Here is a 16,086-nt window from a genome sequence, read left to right on the forward strand (position 1 = left end):
TACAAGTGTTACTAATTGAAAATCACATGATTAAGTTATTTAAAATTGAATGGTAAAATATAAAATATTTTGTCTAGCCTGAGATTTATTCTTGTACTTTGAAGACTAATTCATACAATGCTTCTATAGCACCTTTGACAATTTTACATACATAAAATAAATACTAAATATATTGATACCATAATGTATTCACAATGTAAAAAATTGCACTTTATGTGAAAATAGAATATCTTGAATCACATTTTACTAAAATTTTGATGATGATTGCAATTTTTTGCAATAAAAATATATTTTCTTTTTTATAAAAAGTTTATCCTATGAGAATAAAACATATATTATTGTATCTTGAGATATATCATAGATTATTATTATATATGCAATGTTTTCCATTTGCAAATTATCTGAGAAAGTTTCTTTTTAAATATAAATACTTTATAAAATAAGGAACTAATTTATCTCATATAATGTAAAATTTGATTTTGCATATAAAAATCTTACAATAGAAATAACTCTCAACAGATCTCAATTGCAGTTTTGAATATGTATAAAATCTAAAAAACACTTAAAGACAACTTTCAAATATACAATATTTACAACAGAACATCAACTAGATTTGCAACTTGGCATGATTAAAACATTTTGTGGCATGATTAATTTTCTCCTTGATCTCTTTATCAAAACCTATCGTGAAGTAATCAATCATATTCCGAACCAATAGTTATACTGATTTCACCAGGATGAATGAAAGTCTCGTGATACCATTGATTGGTATCTATTAATACTGTAAAAATAATTAGTAATGAAATAAATTAATAGAATTAAAAATTTTTTTTTGTTTTTTTTAAAGAATACTCACTTATATCACCTTTCCTAACAGTGATCTCTATTGCCTTACATTCCGCTTCACATTCTGGTGGTGGTAATAAATGCCAAGACTTGGTTCCCGAAATCTGGGCTTGCCAAGAAGGTCTTTGAACATAATCTAACTGTTAAATATGAAAAGTCTAGAAATTAAAAGAGAAACTTTTTTACATAATATGTTTTACATGAACTTTGATTTCACTTACATGCATACTTGCTCCTTGTCCAGAATATCCCATAAATATCCAATCAATTGCACTCGATTCAGAATCGTCTGGCAAGAAAAATGGCCTGGAGTAATGTTGTCGAAGTATGGATGCTACTTCGGGGTTACAATTGCTCCTGTCATTAAGAATAAATAAAGTATTGTGACATATAATTTTTTGACAATAAACAGTAGAAACACACTAAATTGTTAACACAATAAGTCTTAATATAGAATAAATAACATTTTTGAAACAGACTCGCTCGGATTTTAAAAATAGTTGCCGTCTAAACTTAAAACAACTTTGTAAGTTTGATGGCCAGATGCCTGGGATTGAATCTGAAAATTTTCCCAGATGGACCAACTCTGAGTTTTTCAACTCCAGGAATTTTTTAGGGATGGTCTGTCTGGATATGTTGGGCCCTGTCCCTCACCACTGCCACCCCACTAGGTCTGGCCAGATTCACAATGAGCTTGCTAAAAAGTGCCTTTTTAGTGTCCACAAGATGGAAAAAATGAAAAAAAAAAAAAAAAAAGTTGCTAAGCACCTAATTGGTTAAAAATGATATAACACAAATGAGCATAATTACATCAAAACCAAATTTGTAACCTATTGTAGTTACTGTAATTATTATTTTTTTTCTTAAAATTGTTCTTTTCAGATACTTTATCTTCAAATTTACGAAAAATTTTTTACAATCAAAAAAGTATTTTGGCTTTAAAAACACTAGACCTCTCACTGTTTACAGGAACGGTTCCCAACCTTTTTTGGGTGGCGACCCCCTTTTTATAAAAGCCAAGTGACCCGCGACCCCGATACAATTGAAAAAGGTATTTTTAATAAGGTAATTAAAAAAATAATGAAATTAGTTTTTTAGTATAATTTTATTTTAAATTATGTTTAATAATTAATTTAATGAGATGGTTGAAATTGCATGTATTATTAACCAGCCTCAAAATTCGCGAGTGAGATTTTGTTAACACCAACCTCATGTCATTCTCAACATTTAATTTATTCCTCTCAAAACTCTCAACACATGTTTCAACCAACTGTGACAGAATAGTGTACCCAGATTACACTTATTTTAATTTTTTAAAAATATATGAAATTATTCAAACTTTAAGACACCATTAAAAATAAATATTGCATTATAGTAAAAATTTTGTTTTAGTTTACTGCATAAGTTGGTGACCCCACAGAAAACCCGTTGCGACCCATAGGTTGGGAACCCGCGGTTTACAGTAATACTCCAAACTTGCGTGATAGGTGGGACCGAGCAGTAACAGTGTAAGTCGAATTCATGTAAGTTGGGGTATAATTTCGCATATAAATACATACAAATAATTTTTAATTGGGGCCGGAGACTAAAGAAAACAATAATTTAGAAAAAAATGTTTAATAAAATCTTAGATAATACATATGTATAACAAATTAGGCCTATATTATTTTACAATTTTTCACATTTACTCGATTATTACACCATAATTTTAACATTGTTTCCATCTCAGCAATAATACCGTGACGTTTTCGAATGATGCTTGAATTTAAAGATTGAGCATTTTTCACAGCTTTGAGAAATTTTTCTTTGCCTTTTATAATTGTTCTGACCGACAATTCCGGCAGATCAAACTTCTTTGCCAATTCACAAATTTTCATTTTTGTATCAAAGTCTTTAATAATGGGTACGTTGGTAAAGTCAAAGGAGTTAAACGCGTTAGTAACGAATCGTTCGAAAAGTCTAACGAAATAGGAATAATGACGACTTCATTCTTGCTTAACTCGTTCGACTTTACGAACATACCCAATGTTAACTTTACATTCCAAAGATAAAGTTTTTCTTTTCTTGCTTGATGCAGAAAAATTAGTTCTACTTTGTTTGGATGACATAGTAGTCTCTCTCGAGTCTCCGTAGATATAACAAACACAGAAGTAAATAACACAAAATAAATTGTAGCTATGTGTCGATTCCGTGTGACACATCCGAACATGTAAGCTGAACAATAGTGTGGGGGAGTGAGTAATCAAGGGTTGCATGGTGCTCAAACAAAAGACAAATCGACGAGATCTGAAAATCGCGTAACTCCGGGTTTGCGTAAGTCGGGGTATTACTGTATTTCACTTTAATGTGTTAGATTTAGTGTGTTTCTGTTATTTATAATAGAAAAATCCATTTTTAAGCACCTGATAAATCTCTTAATAACAAATCTCTTAGTAATATAGAAATATATGTATGACTGTATTTCCATAATTAAAAATGCAGATAAATTTTAATCATTGGTATTTACACCATGATTACATATCACATTTAATAAGAATGATATGAAGACCTTTACATTTCAAATGTAATATATATATATATTTATTAATAAATGTTTGTATTTAATATATACAATTTTTTTTTTTAAATACAAAATTTGAAAATAAACAATTAAAAAGTTTTTATTTATATGTTACATCAGGAATTAGGTTAAGCTATAAAATAATGTGACAGAATAAGTTTAGCAAATAGGATGTAGAATTTTTGCATAATAATTCATGACAAATCCTGGATTCCATAATACTATAATAAAACTAATTATTCAAGATCCAGTTTTCAACTTTTATAAAGGAATTCAAGTAAAATAACAGTGCTTACAGCAAGTTAGATACAATCGCATCAAAAGAACGAAACTCATTCATTTATATCATCCCAACTCGGGAAGTTGTCTACACTTCCTGAGGTTTCAATGTCAGGGACATTCACATCCTAGATCACAGGATACTGAACTACATCCTGTGAAGTATTACAAATAGAAAATGTGTCATCTGTCTGCTTACTGATGAGTTATAAATAGTAGGTAATTTGATATTTTGAAGAGAAAGTCTGAAAAGATATTTATTTGGATGCAGAAAATTTTTGTATATACTGCCTTTTATGACTGTATATATATATATATATATATACACACACATACTATTAAAGTATATTTTATACTATATAATTACTTTTATAAAAATAAAAAACAAAAAAGATGTTTACAGAAATGGTCATAAACTAGAGAAACGAAAAAAGAAAGCATTTTAGATTATGTTTTTAAACATTTAATGTTTGCAAAATAATTCTGTTTTTAACTCAAAATATCTAAATTGCTTTATAGAAAAAATTTCAAAAGTTTATTTTATAATCTTGAAACTATACATAACAAAAAATTAAGTTTTTTAGTTAAACCAGAATTTCAGGCAAGTCTTCCAAATATTGATTAGGTCATTGCCTTCAAATTTGAATAAGCATCAAAAATAAACAGTTTATATCACATCATCTATGTTATGACATGCTATAAATGAATTATTATAGAAAGAAGTTAATTGAATTATAGAAATTATTATTAATTCTAATACAATCTAATAAATGCTTTCTTAAATTTATTGAACTATTCTTGAACTTTAAAATTTTCCAAGTTATATTTTTATAAAAAATTATAAACTCAAAGAAACTAAGTTGTCTTCTTTTCCATCATGTCCAATCATCAGGAACAAACACAGTTTCTTTGCAGAGACAACCAGCTGAAATTATATATATTTTCAATTGGCTTATCATCAGTGAACATCTTAATTGTTTTACATAATTTTGCAGAGGTGTAGCCTTCAATAAAAGGTTGTCTCTGCAAAGGAGGACTAACATTTGTTCCTGATGATTGGATATAATGGAAGGGAAGACGATTTAGTTTTTTCAAATTTTTAATTTTTTAAAAATATCCTTAACCATTTTCATTGAAATTATACTTTAATACCCGTTTAATCTACAATCATAAAAACTAGACAAGTTAAATGTGATGATGATAAAGAAAATAACATTTTTTAAAAAAAATACATAATTTACATCCTAGTTAACAAAGTAAAATATTATTATTATTTATTATGTTTTGTATTAGCTGTATGCAAGTTCACATATATCAATATCTATAATTTAAATCAAGCCTACTATTTTATTAAGTAAATGGAATTTTTTTACGATAATCTTTTTGAATCATTGTAAAAAAAAATACTGTAAATATAATAAATGAAAATTTGTTTTTGTTCAAGAAATTAATTAAAATATTTCATTATTATTATTATAGAATACATATGCATCTAAAAGAATTCCAAACAAAATGTCAAGAATTTAAGAGTTCTAAAACTATTAATATCAACAAAATGAAAGAAATATGAATTTAATGGTAAATGTTAAAAACAAGTGTATGAATTGATTATAAGAACTATTGGTTTATATGCTTATTTTCAGTTTTATGTAGAGAAATGAAATAAAAAAAATAAGAGATTTTAATAATAATATGAATAGAATAAATTGCATATAAAATTTATAAAATATGATTCTCATAATAACAAGAGTTTTGAATGGTTTCGATTAATCAATATTATATACAATATTTAGTAAATATTAATGCAAACATTAAGTATTAGACATAATGATGAATGCTAATTATTAAATTTAATGATGAATGAAAGTATGCAATTTTTTTATAATTTTAAAATGCTGTGATGCATATTTCCTGTTTATTTGCATGTTTCCACTACAATTGAAAAGTTTCAATAAAAATTGAACAATAAAATAATCTTAGAAATGTTTTTGGTTTATGAATTCATCAGTTAAATAAATAAACTATTTTCATTTATCTTAAACATCACTGAACTAACAAGAATACTTTGAAAGCATGCATCCTTAATCTTAAATATAAATACAGTAAACCCCAGCTAACTTGGACTTTGCACAACTCAGACATGTTTATTTGAAAAATTGTAATTTAATTTAATTTCTTAATTATAATTTTTCTATTGTCAAGTGTTTTCAATATCTGAAAATCTTTGTGATATGCATTATATTAATTGAGTCAGTAAGTTACTAAAGATTGTACATTGCTAGAGACTGTGATCATGAAATTTTTGAGCTGTAATAACTTTTGCACTATAACTTACTAAAGCTTGGTAAAACTTCTGTATAGAACCGATCATAAAAAATTACTATACTGTATATCCACCTTCTCGTTTTCCATGCTGTCAGAGAAAGCAGCCCACTAATTCAGATTTTAATAAATTTCAACAAACTTTAACCCCTATTAGTCAGAGTTAGCAAGCATTTACTGTATTTAAGAACGTGTAATAAACACGATGAACATGAAGGTGCTAGCGCTGTGATAAAAACAATATTTTTAAAAGAATGAAATGGAGAAGAAAGTGTGTTAGCAATAAGATCTTGGTAGATACCTTAAATTAAACTCTAGTAGACTGAAATTATTACATATAAGCTAAAATTTTAAGATATTTATATGTATTAAAAAATAAATTTACATTGGATACTAAATTTGAAAGATATGAAAACTAATTCAAAGTAATGAAAATGGGAAATATACACATATCACTGAACATTAGATATGCAATATCAATTGGATCAAACTTTATAGGGTTGGCAACTAAGTGATTGCGGATTTTAAATAAGAAGGAAAATTCAAAATTTTTGCTTAAAAATATAACTTTATTCAATTAGGTATTGTCCATTTTTGTCAATGACCTCTTGCCATCTTTCAGGCAATGTCATAATTCCATGTTCATAAAACTTCTGATTTTTGCCAGCAAAAAACAGAATTAAATGTGTTTTTACATCATCAGCGTCATTAAAAATTTTGCCATTTAAGGAGTTCTGTATGGAACAAAATAAATGGTAATCTGAAGGTGCAATGTCAGGGCTATATGGTGGATGTGACAACACATCCCAACCTAGCTCCAATAATTTTTGGCGAGTGACCAAAGATGTGTGGGGCTTTGCATTATCATGCTGGAAAACAACACCCTTACGATTTGCCAATTCTGGCCGCTTTTCTTCAACTGCATCACTTAGTTTGGCAAATTGTTGAACGTACACATTTGAATTAATTCTTTGGTTTCTTGGTAAAAGTTTAAAGTACAGAATTCCTTTATAATCCCACCAAACTGACAGCATAATTGTTTTTTGGTGAATCTCAGCTTTTGGTATCATCTGGGCTGGTTCATCTCGCATCACCCACGATCTTTTCCGATTAACGTTGCTATAAACTATCCACTTTTCGTCACCAGTAATCCGTCGTTTCAGAAATGGATCAATATCGTTGCGTTTCAGAAGTGAATCGCAAATGCTAATGCATTGCGTCAAATGAATTTCCTTAAGCTGATGAGGGACCCATAAATCCAGTTTCTTAACATAGCCAAGCTGTTTTAATTTTTTTTGAATGCATGTATGCGATACGTTGAGCTTCTGTGCAATCTCACATGTTGTACTATGACGATCTGAATCGATAATGGCCTTGATAAGGGTCTCATCAACTTCAACTGGACGGCCAGATCGTTGAGCATTTTTTAGTGAAAAATCACCAGAACGTAATTTGGCAAACCAATTTTGACACTGCCTTTCTTTCAAGGCTTCATTCCCATATAAGGCACATAGCTTCTTGTATGCTTGTGATGCATTCTTGACTTTTCGGAAATAATACAATAAAATATGTCTGAAATGCACATCTTGTTCTTCCATTTTTAAATTGGGAAAAAAAACGAAACTAAATAACTAATCGATACAAATTTTTTACTAAATTAAAGGTGGAAGTCCAAACAACAAGAAAACAATATAGGTTAAATGTTTTGAACACGATGACAAAGCAAAAAAATGTGCTAAGGCCACCTATTGACAAAATCCACAATCACTTAGTTGCCAACCCTATATTACATAAGAAAAAAATAAAAACTTTTTTGATTTATTTTAAAAAGAATCAGAAGCTATTGATAATTCTATTGGGTTTGAATTGAAGATAGTTTCTGTCTTAACTCAAAGTTAAAATCAGAAAATAAAGAGGTAACTGTTGTATCAGAGAATCTAAAAGAAATTCTGGGAGAAACAGAATTACTTCAAGATAGTTTTCTAGTAAATGAATTTTTTAAAAGGAAACACGAGATTAGTTTAGATGAATTTTAAATCAAGATCAATATCACTTCAACCACAAAATGGTAGAAGAGTGAAAACTTTGTTGTCTTCAGTAACAAAACTGGTATAATTTATTTAGGTTTAAAAAAATTATTATTGAATTTCTTAGGTTCTATCACCTTTACACTCAATTATTCAATGTAATTAATAAATTAGCTGGAATATTTACCATAAAAATTTACCTTTAATTTTCTGACTTTTGTTTTATGTTAACAGGTACAGTAGAACCTTGATTAATTAAATTAATATGGACCAATGCTACCTTGGATAACCAAAAATTCAGATAAAACAGACATCCATGGCTATTTCAGATTAAAAATTACAAATACAGTGGTACTGTACCTCAGTTTAAACATTTCAGAATTTGAATGCAAAATTTGCAAAAAATTTGCCTTGGAGTTTGAACAACGCATTGGTGTTAAGTTTCAAAGTTTGAAGTGCACACTCAATGAAAGAATGCACTCAAAGTGTAAACAATCTGTTTTATGTCCAAGTTGGCTCTTTGTCTTGCTCATATGTATTCAGTACTTTTTCACTTTCTTTTAATTCATTTGTTTTTATATATTTTAAGTTATTTACTGATTTTTAACATTTTCCCTTAATTTTTCTATGTTAGCAGCTTTTGCATGCCCCATACTTTTTGTATCCTTTAGTTCAAAATTTCCCAAATGGAACTTTTTAAACCACATTTGACAAGTTCAAAGTTTAGGAGCATCTAACCCAGGCATGGCCAACATACGGCCTGCGGGTCGGATCCAACCCGTCTAATTAATTTATGCGGCCCGCGATTAATCTTTCAATATTAGCTACTTAATCCGAATATCTTGACGAAAAATTCTGATGACTAAAAAAAAAAGTCAACAACTACTAACTGCGTGTTTAGAGTTACTCCATTACAAATGTCTTCAGCACAGTGTAGAATGTTGATAATGCATGATAATGTGAAAAATGTATCTGTAATCTCTATGTACAATTTAGTCTCTATGGGGTGACACCACAATGAGAACTTGCACCACCTAAAACTCTTGCTAGGGCAGCCTTTGGTTCAGCCTGTGAAAAAGGTTTTCTTTCCAATTTGGCCCGGGGGCAAAAACTGTTGGCCACCCCTGATCTAACCCCACACTACAAATTTTTCTTTACTGTTTGTATGGCATCGTATCCTTTCCAAAACCCATAGAGCATAATATGTCTGATGTTTTTTTATCTGAAGACATTTCAACTTGATTTTATTCAAACAAAATGTGAAGTAAAAAGTTTAAAATAAGCTTCTAAACAAAGAATGCAATCTAATATTATCAATAATGTGTTAAACTCACAACTGTTACAATTAAATCACACATTGGTGCTAAGTAGTGACAACTGTTTAAAAATATGCAAAAATTTTCTATTCAACCCAATATAAATTTTACTTATTAACCATTACATCCAAGAAGTGTGTGGAAGTAATGAAGTCTAAGAGAAAGGGAGTAGTATGGATGATTAAAATTAAAAAGAAGTATGAAAGTAGTATACATGTGCAGGATCCGGTGGCCATGTTTAAGATGTTGAAATTGATGGTGTACAACCAGTAAACGAAATTTTCATTTTATTTATTGTTTTCATGTTTTAATTTACTAGGGCATTTAATTGTATCATTTTTACCTTAAATTATGTATATTTTCTTTTGTAAGCTTATCAAAATGAATATTGTTTAGGATCCACAAATGGGTTAATTCACTTTCCACTATTTCTAATGGGAAAATTTGATTCAGACTTCAACCTGGAATGGATTAAATTAGAAGTACTATGCACCACTGTATAAAAGATTTATTTGATATCACTTTAAAGCTTCTTTTTATATATTAGTGAATTTAATCATATATAAGAACAATAATTTTTACATCATTTATTATACAGCTAATTCATGTATACAATAGTTTTAAGGATAAAAATGTGTATTATTAAACATAGTAATATTTTAATTAAAATAAATGACCTGTTTCACATTGAATTCAAATTATAAAAGCTAACAGAACTAAATCATTTTGTAATGTGTCATTATTTTAAACTTTCTTTTATGAATTACAGTGTAAGAGCCCACCAGTGGCCAAGTGGTTTTGTTCCCTGAACACTGGGAGTTCGATTGTGGGTTTACACTTTGCAGGACAGGCTGACCATGTGGAGTTTTCTGGGTTTTCTCCATGTCTTTAATGCCTAAATAGGGGCCAGTTACCCTTAAAAAGACCTCCCGAAACTTAACAAAACAAACAGTATAAGAAAAGTAGTATATTCACTTATAAGTTTTCCTTGGATAATGCAGACCCTCAGTTAATCAATGCTTGGATAATCAGGTTCTACTATACTTTCAGTTCTTTTAAAGGATCATTTTCATGTTCATTAATATTGTAAAAATTATAAAACTAGTATAAAATAATTATCCAACAAATTTAACAGAATGCATTTAAAGTTTATAATTGAGAAATATAGCTGTTTCCAACAAGTTAATATGTACAGTACTTATGATATTTAAAATTAACCAAACACATAACTGTAAATATCTTTATAAATCATTTTCACATCTCCGTGTAAACACACTTAAAGATAATACTATATTTAAAAGTGTCTAAAATTATATACAAACATTTCATTACTTGTAGAATCAAATTTGCAACAACACAAGAGAATGAAATATATTGGAATCAAGAAAAACTTGTTGAGGTGGTCAGAAATCCTATATTAGCATATAAGTAGATACTGGAAATATGTAAACAGTCCATCAAACATAACTAGCTGGACTGTACTAACAAACAGAACCAAGAGTCTCTTTCATTCTGTTATCCAAAACAATAATCAGCAGTCATCATAAGTAAACTGCATAGAATGTTATGCATATGTACCAATAATAGACATTTTCAGCTATGCTGCTAAACAGTCACATCAGTTTAAGTGAGTTTTACTGATAACAAGTATTTAAGTTAATCTCTTTTTTAATGCTTAAAATGCCTTCAAGTTAACATTAGTGAAATGCACCAGTGAAATAAAAAGTTATTGTCTATGCTGAAGAGTATATATAAATAGGACTACTAAATATGTACTTCAAATCATTTGTATTGTTTTCTAATTTGTTTTACTTAACAACACAATAAGATTAATTATTTTAAAATTTTTCTCTCCACGAAAATCTTAAAATTTAATAAAATCCTATCAACAATATCCTAATCATGCAAATCAACAATATACTAATATGTACTAACAGAATTTTTTTCTAGTCTTAATTTTGGTATAAAGATTAGGATTAGATTTTATTAATGAATGGAATGACAACATAACAGTTGGCAATCTGCCAAGAGGAGGCCTCCAGGGAAGACTTTTCACAGGAAAGTAGCCCTATTTAGGTGTTCAATCCTTGAAGAAAACTCCACATGACCAGCTCATTGATGAGGTGCTAAACCATGACTTTTTATGCCAATTTTCAATGGTTTTATTCACTCGGCCATTGGTGAACAGCTACACAATTAGACAGTAATATTACTCTCCATAAATCATCTAGAAAAGAAACTGCAGACATGCCAGAGAAAAAATAGAAATTTAAATTATGTGGAAAAAAGCTATTTTGAAACATAAAGAACATATATTATCTGATTGAGAAATAATAAAAAAATTGTTATTCCTCTAATTTATGAGATGACATGAGAATTTTTTATTTTTAGTTACATTTGTTATTGATATCATTCATCTTTTTATTTACATTATCCTAAATTTTGAGAATTGTTTTGAATCTCAATACTTATCCTACTGCATGTCAGTTTATTAACCTCATCCCACCTGTAATTATTGCAGCTAATTTAATCTCAAAAGTTTTGCTATAGACCACAATTCACATTGCAAAATTTAGTACTGTAATTTATGAAAATACAAAAATTAGAAAAATTAATTCAACAATAAGCTCTATAATATCAAAGATATATGAAAAACAAGTAATAATAGTTAATAAAATACAACTACTGTAATAAATGTTTACTCTATAAATAACTCACCATCCAATATACCAAGTTTTGGCATTAGGACCTGTCATATAAGCTTGTTCTTCAGGCATATCAAAGACAGCTTCTAAAGATAGAAAATCTGTCTTGTAAGGAAAGAACTGGCACTCTTCTTCCACACTTTGATAAGCATCATCTACATTTTCGTATAATTGCTTAAAAAAACTAAAATTAAAATAATTCAGAGCCGTCCAATTGGTAGTGGCACCTCGAACTAACATGGGCTTTCCCGAATAAGCATATTTGGCAAAAGTAGCTTTGGTCACATTTTCAAAAACAATTACTCTGTCAACATCTCTGCAGATTTTGCAGTCTGTAAGAGGTCGTGTGATTTCCATCACTAAATAGTTATTAGGCACTGCACATCTGGATTTAAATAAATCACTTTGAAGTATTACACCTAGAAGAATACAACATACACATATTATAACTAGTAGATGCCTTTGCAGTTTGTTTTCTTTCTTTTTTCCACGCTGCTCATCCATACTTTCTTTGATCACCTTACACATCAGTTCTGGACTCAGCCCATTTTTCACAGCGCTGTATTTTAAAAGTATTAGTTTTTCTCTATAGGATGAAATATCGGTTTGATCTTTTCTATCTAGGAAACTTTCCATTTTTTGAGAGGAAGACCTTTAGGAAACACAGACGCCTACATGTCCCATACATACCGCCATCTACCAGCAGTGTTGCCAGACTTGCCAATAGGGACAATGCCCTAAAATTTCCCCAAAATCAAGGAATTTTATTTTTAAAATTCTCTATGACAACATATTTGTAGCAAGTATCGGGAAGAATTAATTTTTTTCGAATTATTTTATAATATATTCCACGTTTTATTCAATAATTGGAGTTTTCGTTTATTTACGTGTTTATTATTGACTCTCATGAAAACATTTTAGGATTTTTTTTTTAAACTCTTTCCGCCTTGTAGGCTTCTTTTAGCAAGCCCATTATAGATTCGGTCAGGCCCGCAATGGGGCGGTCGGGTGATGAGGAACTGGGCCCGACATATCCGGACGGACCATCTCCCGAAAAATTTCTGGGGATTTATCGACCCGTCCGGATTCGAATCTGGGCCCTCCGGAGCGGCGGGTTGCCATCTTGACCGCTCGGCCATCCGGCCGTCATCTGTTGGCTATTAAAATTCACCGTTCCGTGGAAAATCGTATACGTAAAAGTATAGAATGAAGAAAACATTAGTAATTCCGACCGGAAATACCCACCTTTAGTGCAATCGTACTTCAAAAATATACGGGCTTTATCATGCGTATTTTGTCTTTACAAAAATTTAAAAAGCAACAAAAAGAATTAATTTTAGGGGTTTTAATTGATAATTAGGGAAATTATAGTGTCTATGGTTGACAAATTGAGTATTCTTCACTAGCCAACGCGCTCAAGACAAAAAAATCTATGTAAAGAACTCGACTTCAGGGAATCGATTCGTTAATTGATCTAAATCGTTTTGCTCTCCCCAAGAAAAAATTTCTGCGTGCCCTTGCTTCATTAACATATTTATATTTTAAAATACGTACTAGAAAATGAAAACATTAATACTACAATAGCACATGTCTGCCATGCTTTATGACAGACATATAGTCATCCACTTTTGTCATATCAAAAGATGTAATGCTGGGGAACCATTCTGAATGGACAGCTGGATGGCCAAGTGGTCAAGGTGGCAGCCTTTGTCGAAAAATCCCCAGAAATTTTTTGGGGGTGGTCTGACTGGATATATTAGCCCCCCATCCCTCACCATCCAGCCACCCTATTGTGGGCTTGGCCAAACCCATAATGGGCTTGCTTAAAAAGATCCTCTTACTGCCCTGTGGGCAGTAAGAGGATCTCTTTAAGCAAGTAAGAGTTTAAAAAAAAACCAGTCTGGATATACATCCAGACTGGTTTTTTTTTAAACTCTTACTTGCTTAAAGAAGATATATATCCAGACTGTTTTTTTTTGTTTTTTTGTTTGTTTTGCAAACTTAAATATTTATGACGATAAATGTAGTTTATCAGGCCATTCACAGTAAAAATTATTCATGTTAATGAATAATTTTTTACAGTATACAGTATTTATCCAAATATTTGAAAGTTTTGGATAAGTTAATCCCCTTTGGATCTGCCACTGTAGCAATGATTGCATACATCTGTATTAGGGTTTCTCATTTCCTGGGAAATTTGCCTCCAGCGGGATTACGGGAAAAATAATTTCTTTTCCCGGGATCCTGGGAAATTCCGGGATGAGATAGTAAAATAGAATTTTATATGGATAAAAAAGATCATACAGGAATATCATAAATTTGAATAATTTAATTTACTTTCTAGTAAGTAACTAAAAGTGTAGGACCAATCTCACCCATACAGACATGTTAGGCTCAATTAATTTATGTTCTCCTACATTATAAGATGAAAGTAAAATAAAGTGTTTCATTGGGAGTTTTAATGATTACGAAAAAAATACTATTTTATTTCTAAAAATGAAATAAAAAATAAACTAAAGTGCTATGAGTGATACTTACTTTCAGCGAGTGCTCTGCTGTTCAATGATGCGCAAATACAATACATAGATATTACATGAACTAACAAGTAGAGACTTGTAAAACATAGGTAATAATATGCAGCATGAAACCTCAAAATTTCTCTCTTAGGTGAGTCTTCAAGATGCAACTTTTCGTATAATAAATAATAGAAAGAAAACCTGACATGATAAATTATTATTGAAATGCGAGATTTTCCGGGATTTTTCTTGTAGGGAATAAACAGCGGGAATTCTGGGAAAACAGGATCCCGGGAAAGAAACCCTAATCTGTATGCAACCATTGCTACAGATGTAGTACATATCTGAGCTTCAACCATTCTCTGATTAATATACAGAAAAGTGATATGGTAGAAAAATGAGCTGTATTACACTGTATCATATCAGTAGACTGATAAGTGTGGTGATATGATATAGGATATGTAACAAATCTGGACCCATCTAAAGTTGTGGAATGTGAACAGAAATTGTATCTGCAGGAGGTAAAAAAATCAATTCTTATGGGTTCAAGGAAACTGTGCATCCCACAAACAGTAGTTTGTGTGTTTTTTGGAAAACTTCATATGAAGCCATAACACATAGCTCTGCTTCAGGCTCCTAAACCTGGTGACCATAACGTATTAAGGGTCTGAAGCAGTTCAATGATGAAAGAACCTTTCGGCGAATTGAATTCAAGACCTGAAGATGAGTGAAGGTGGCTTTTAGGTAAAGGGATATTTGGGGATTAGAAAATCCATGTGAAATTGTTGAACTTCAGTGAATGTCAGAAAAAAAAAATTATGTCTCAGCTAAAAAGAGAACAGTGTAGTTCAGTGTTTCTCAACCTTGAATGAATCGTCGCCCCTTCACTTCAAAGTTCCAATGCCAGAAGCCAACACTAACACCAAATTCGTACTGCATTGAATAGACTAGTGACTAGTATAATGTTATTTGTTTAATTATTGTACGATATAACAAATAAAATATCTAATTATTCTTAATATAATGTTTTACTCTATCACCCAGAAAATTGTTTTTCACCCCCAAAATATAAATTGTTACTAATCGCCCCTCAACATGGAAAAACGCGCACATGGGGTGATATTGCCCCCGTTGAGAAACACTGTAGGTGTAGTTGGATGGGGACCCACCCCATTTTCAAAAGGAGTGCAATTGTTCTTGAACTACCTGTTGCAGCAGTGGATTGGGCATAAAAATGATGCTGATATGAATCTCTGCTGTAGCCAGTTCATTTTCCTGACCTTATACTGATTTTTTTTCTTTGGAGCTATGTGAAGGATGAAGTTTTTCTCTCCTCTAACATCAGACCAATGACAAACTGAAGATATACATTATCAATGCCATCCAAACCATCAAGTAATATGCTACAGCAAATCTAGAAATTGGACTTCAGTTTGATATCTGTAGTGTGGCAAGGAGGGAGCATATGGAACATTTATAACACTAAAAAAAATTGGCAAGTGTAATGACAAATCA

At 30.4% G+C, this 16,086-nt stretch overlaps 1 protein-coding gene across 1 annotated transcript; it reads right to left on the minus strand.

The window, feature by feature from the left end:
* Positions 1-44: 44 nt before the first annotated feature.
* On the minus strand, positions 45-12,760 carry LOC111631561. Its single transcript, XM_023375819.1, has 4 exons — positions 12,069-12,760; positions 1,068-1,203; positions 857-986; positions 45-781 (listed from the first exon to the last, which is right to left on the minus strand). The coding sequence occupies exons 1-4, from the start codon at positions 12,689-12,691 to the stop codon at positions 696-698; spliced, it is 975 nt and encodes a 324-aa protein (XP_023231587.1). The 5' UTR covers positions 12,692-12,760; the 3' UTR covers positions 45-695.
* Between the last annotated feature and the right edge of the window lie 3,326 nt (positions 12,761-16,086).

This window comes from Centruroides sculpturatus, unplaced genomic scaffold (genome assembly GCF_000671375.1).
Source record: "Centruroides sculpturatus isolate CEXI.00-Female unplaced genomic scaffold, Cexi_2.0 scaffold694, whole genome shotgun sequence".
Lineage (NCBI taxonomy): Eukaryota > Metazoa > Arthropoda > Arachnida > Scorpiones > Buthidae > Centruroides > Centruroides sculpturatus.

Excerpts from the sequence above, each read along its gene's own strand:
- LOC111631561 (XM_023375819.1), bottom strand. The coding sequence starts at position 12,691 with ATGGAAAGTTTCCTAGATAGAAAAGATCAAACCGATATTTCATCCTAT. Across the intron at positions 1,204-12,068 it reads AAAACTTGGTATATTGGATG|GAGCAATTGTAACCCCGAAG; the intron begins GTGAGTTATTTA and ends TCTTAATGACAG. Across the intron at positions 987-1,067 it reads GACAAGGAGCAAGTATGCAT|TTAGATTATGTTCAAAGACC; the intron begins GTAAGTGAAATC and ends CATATTTAACAG.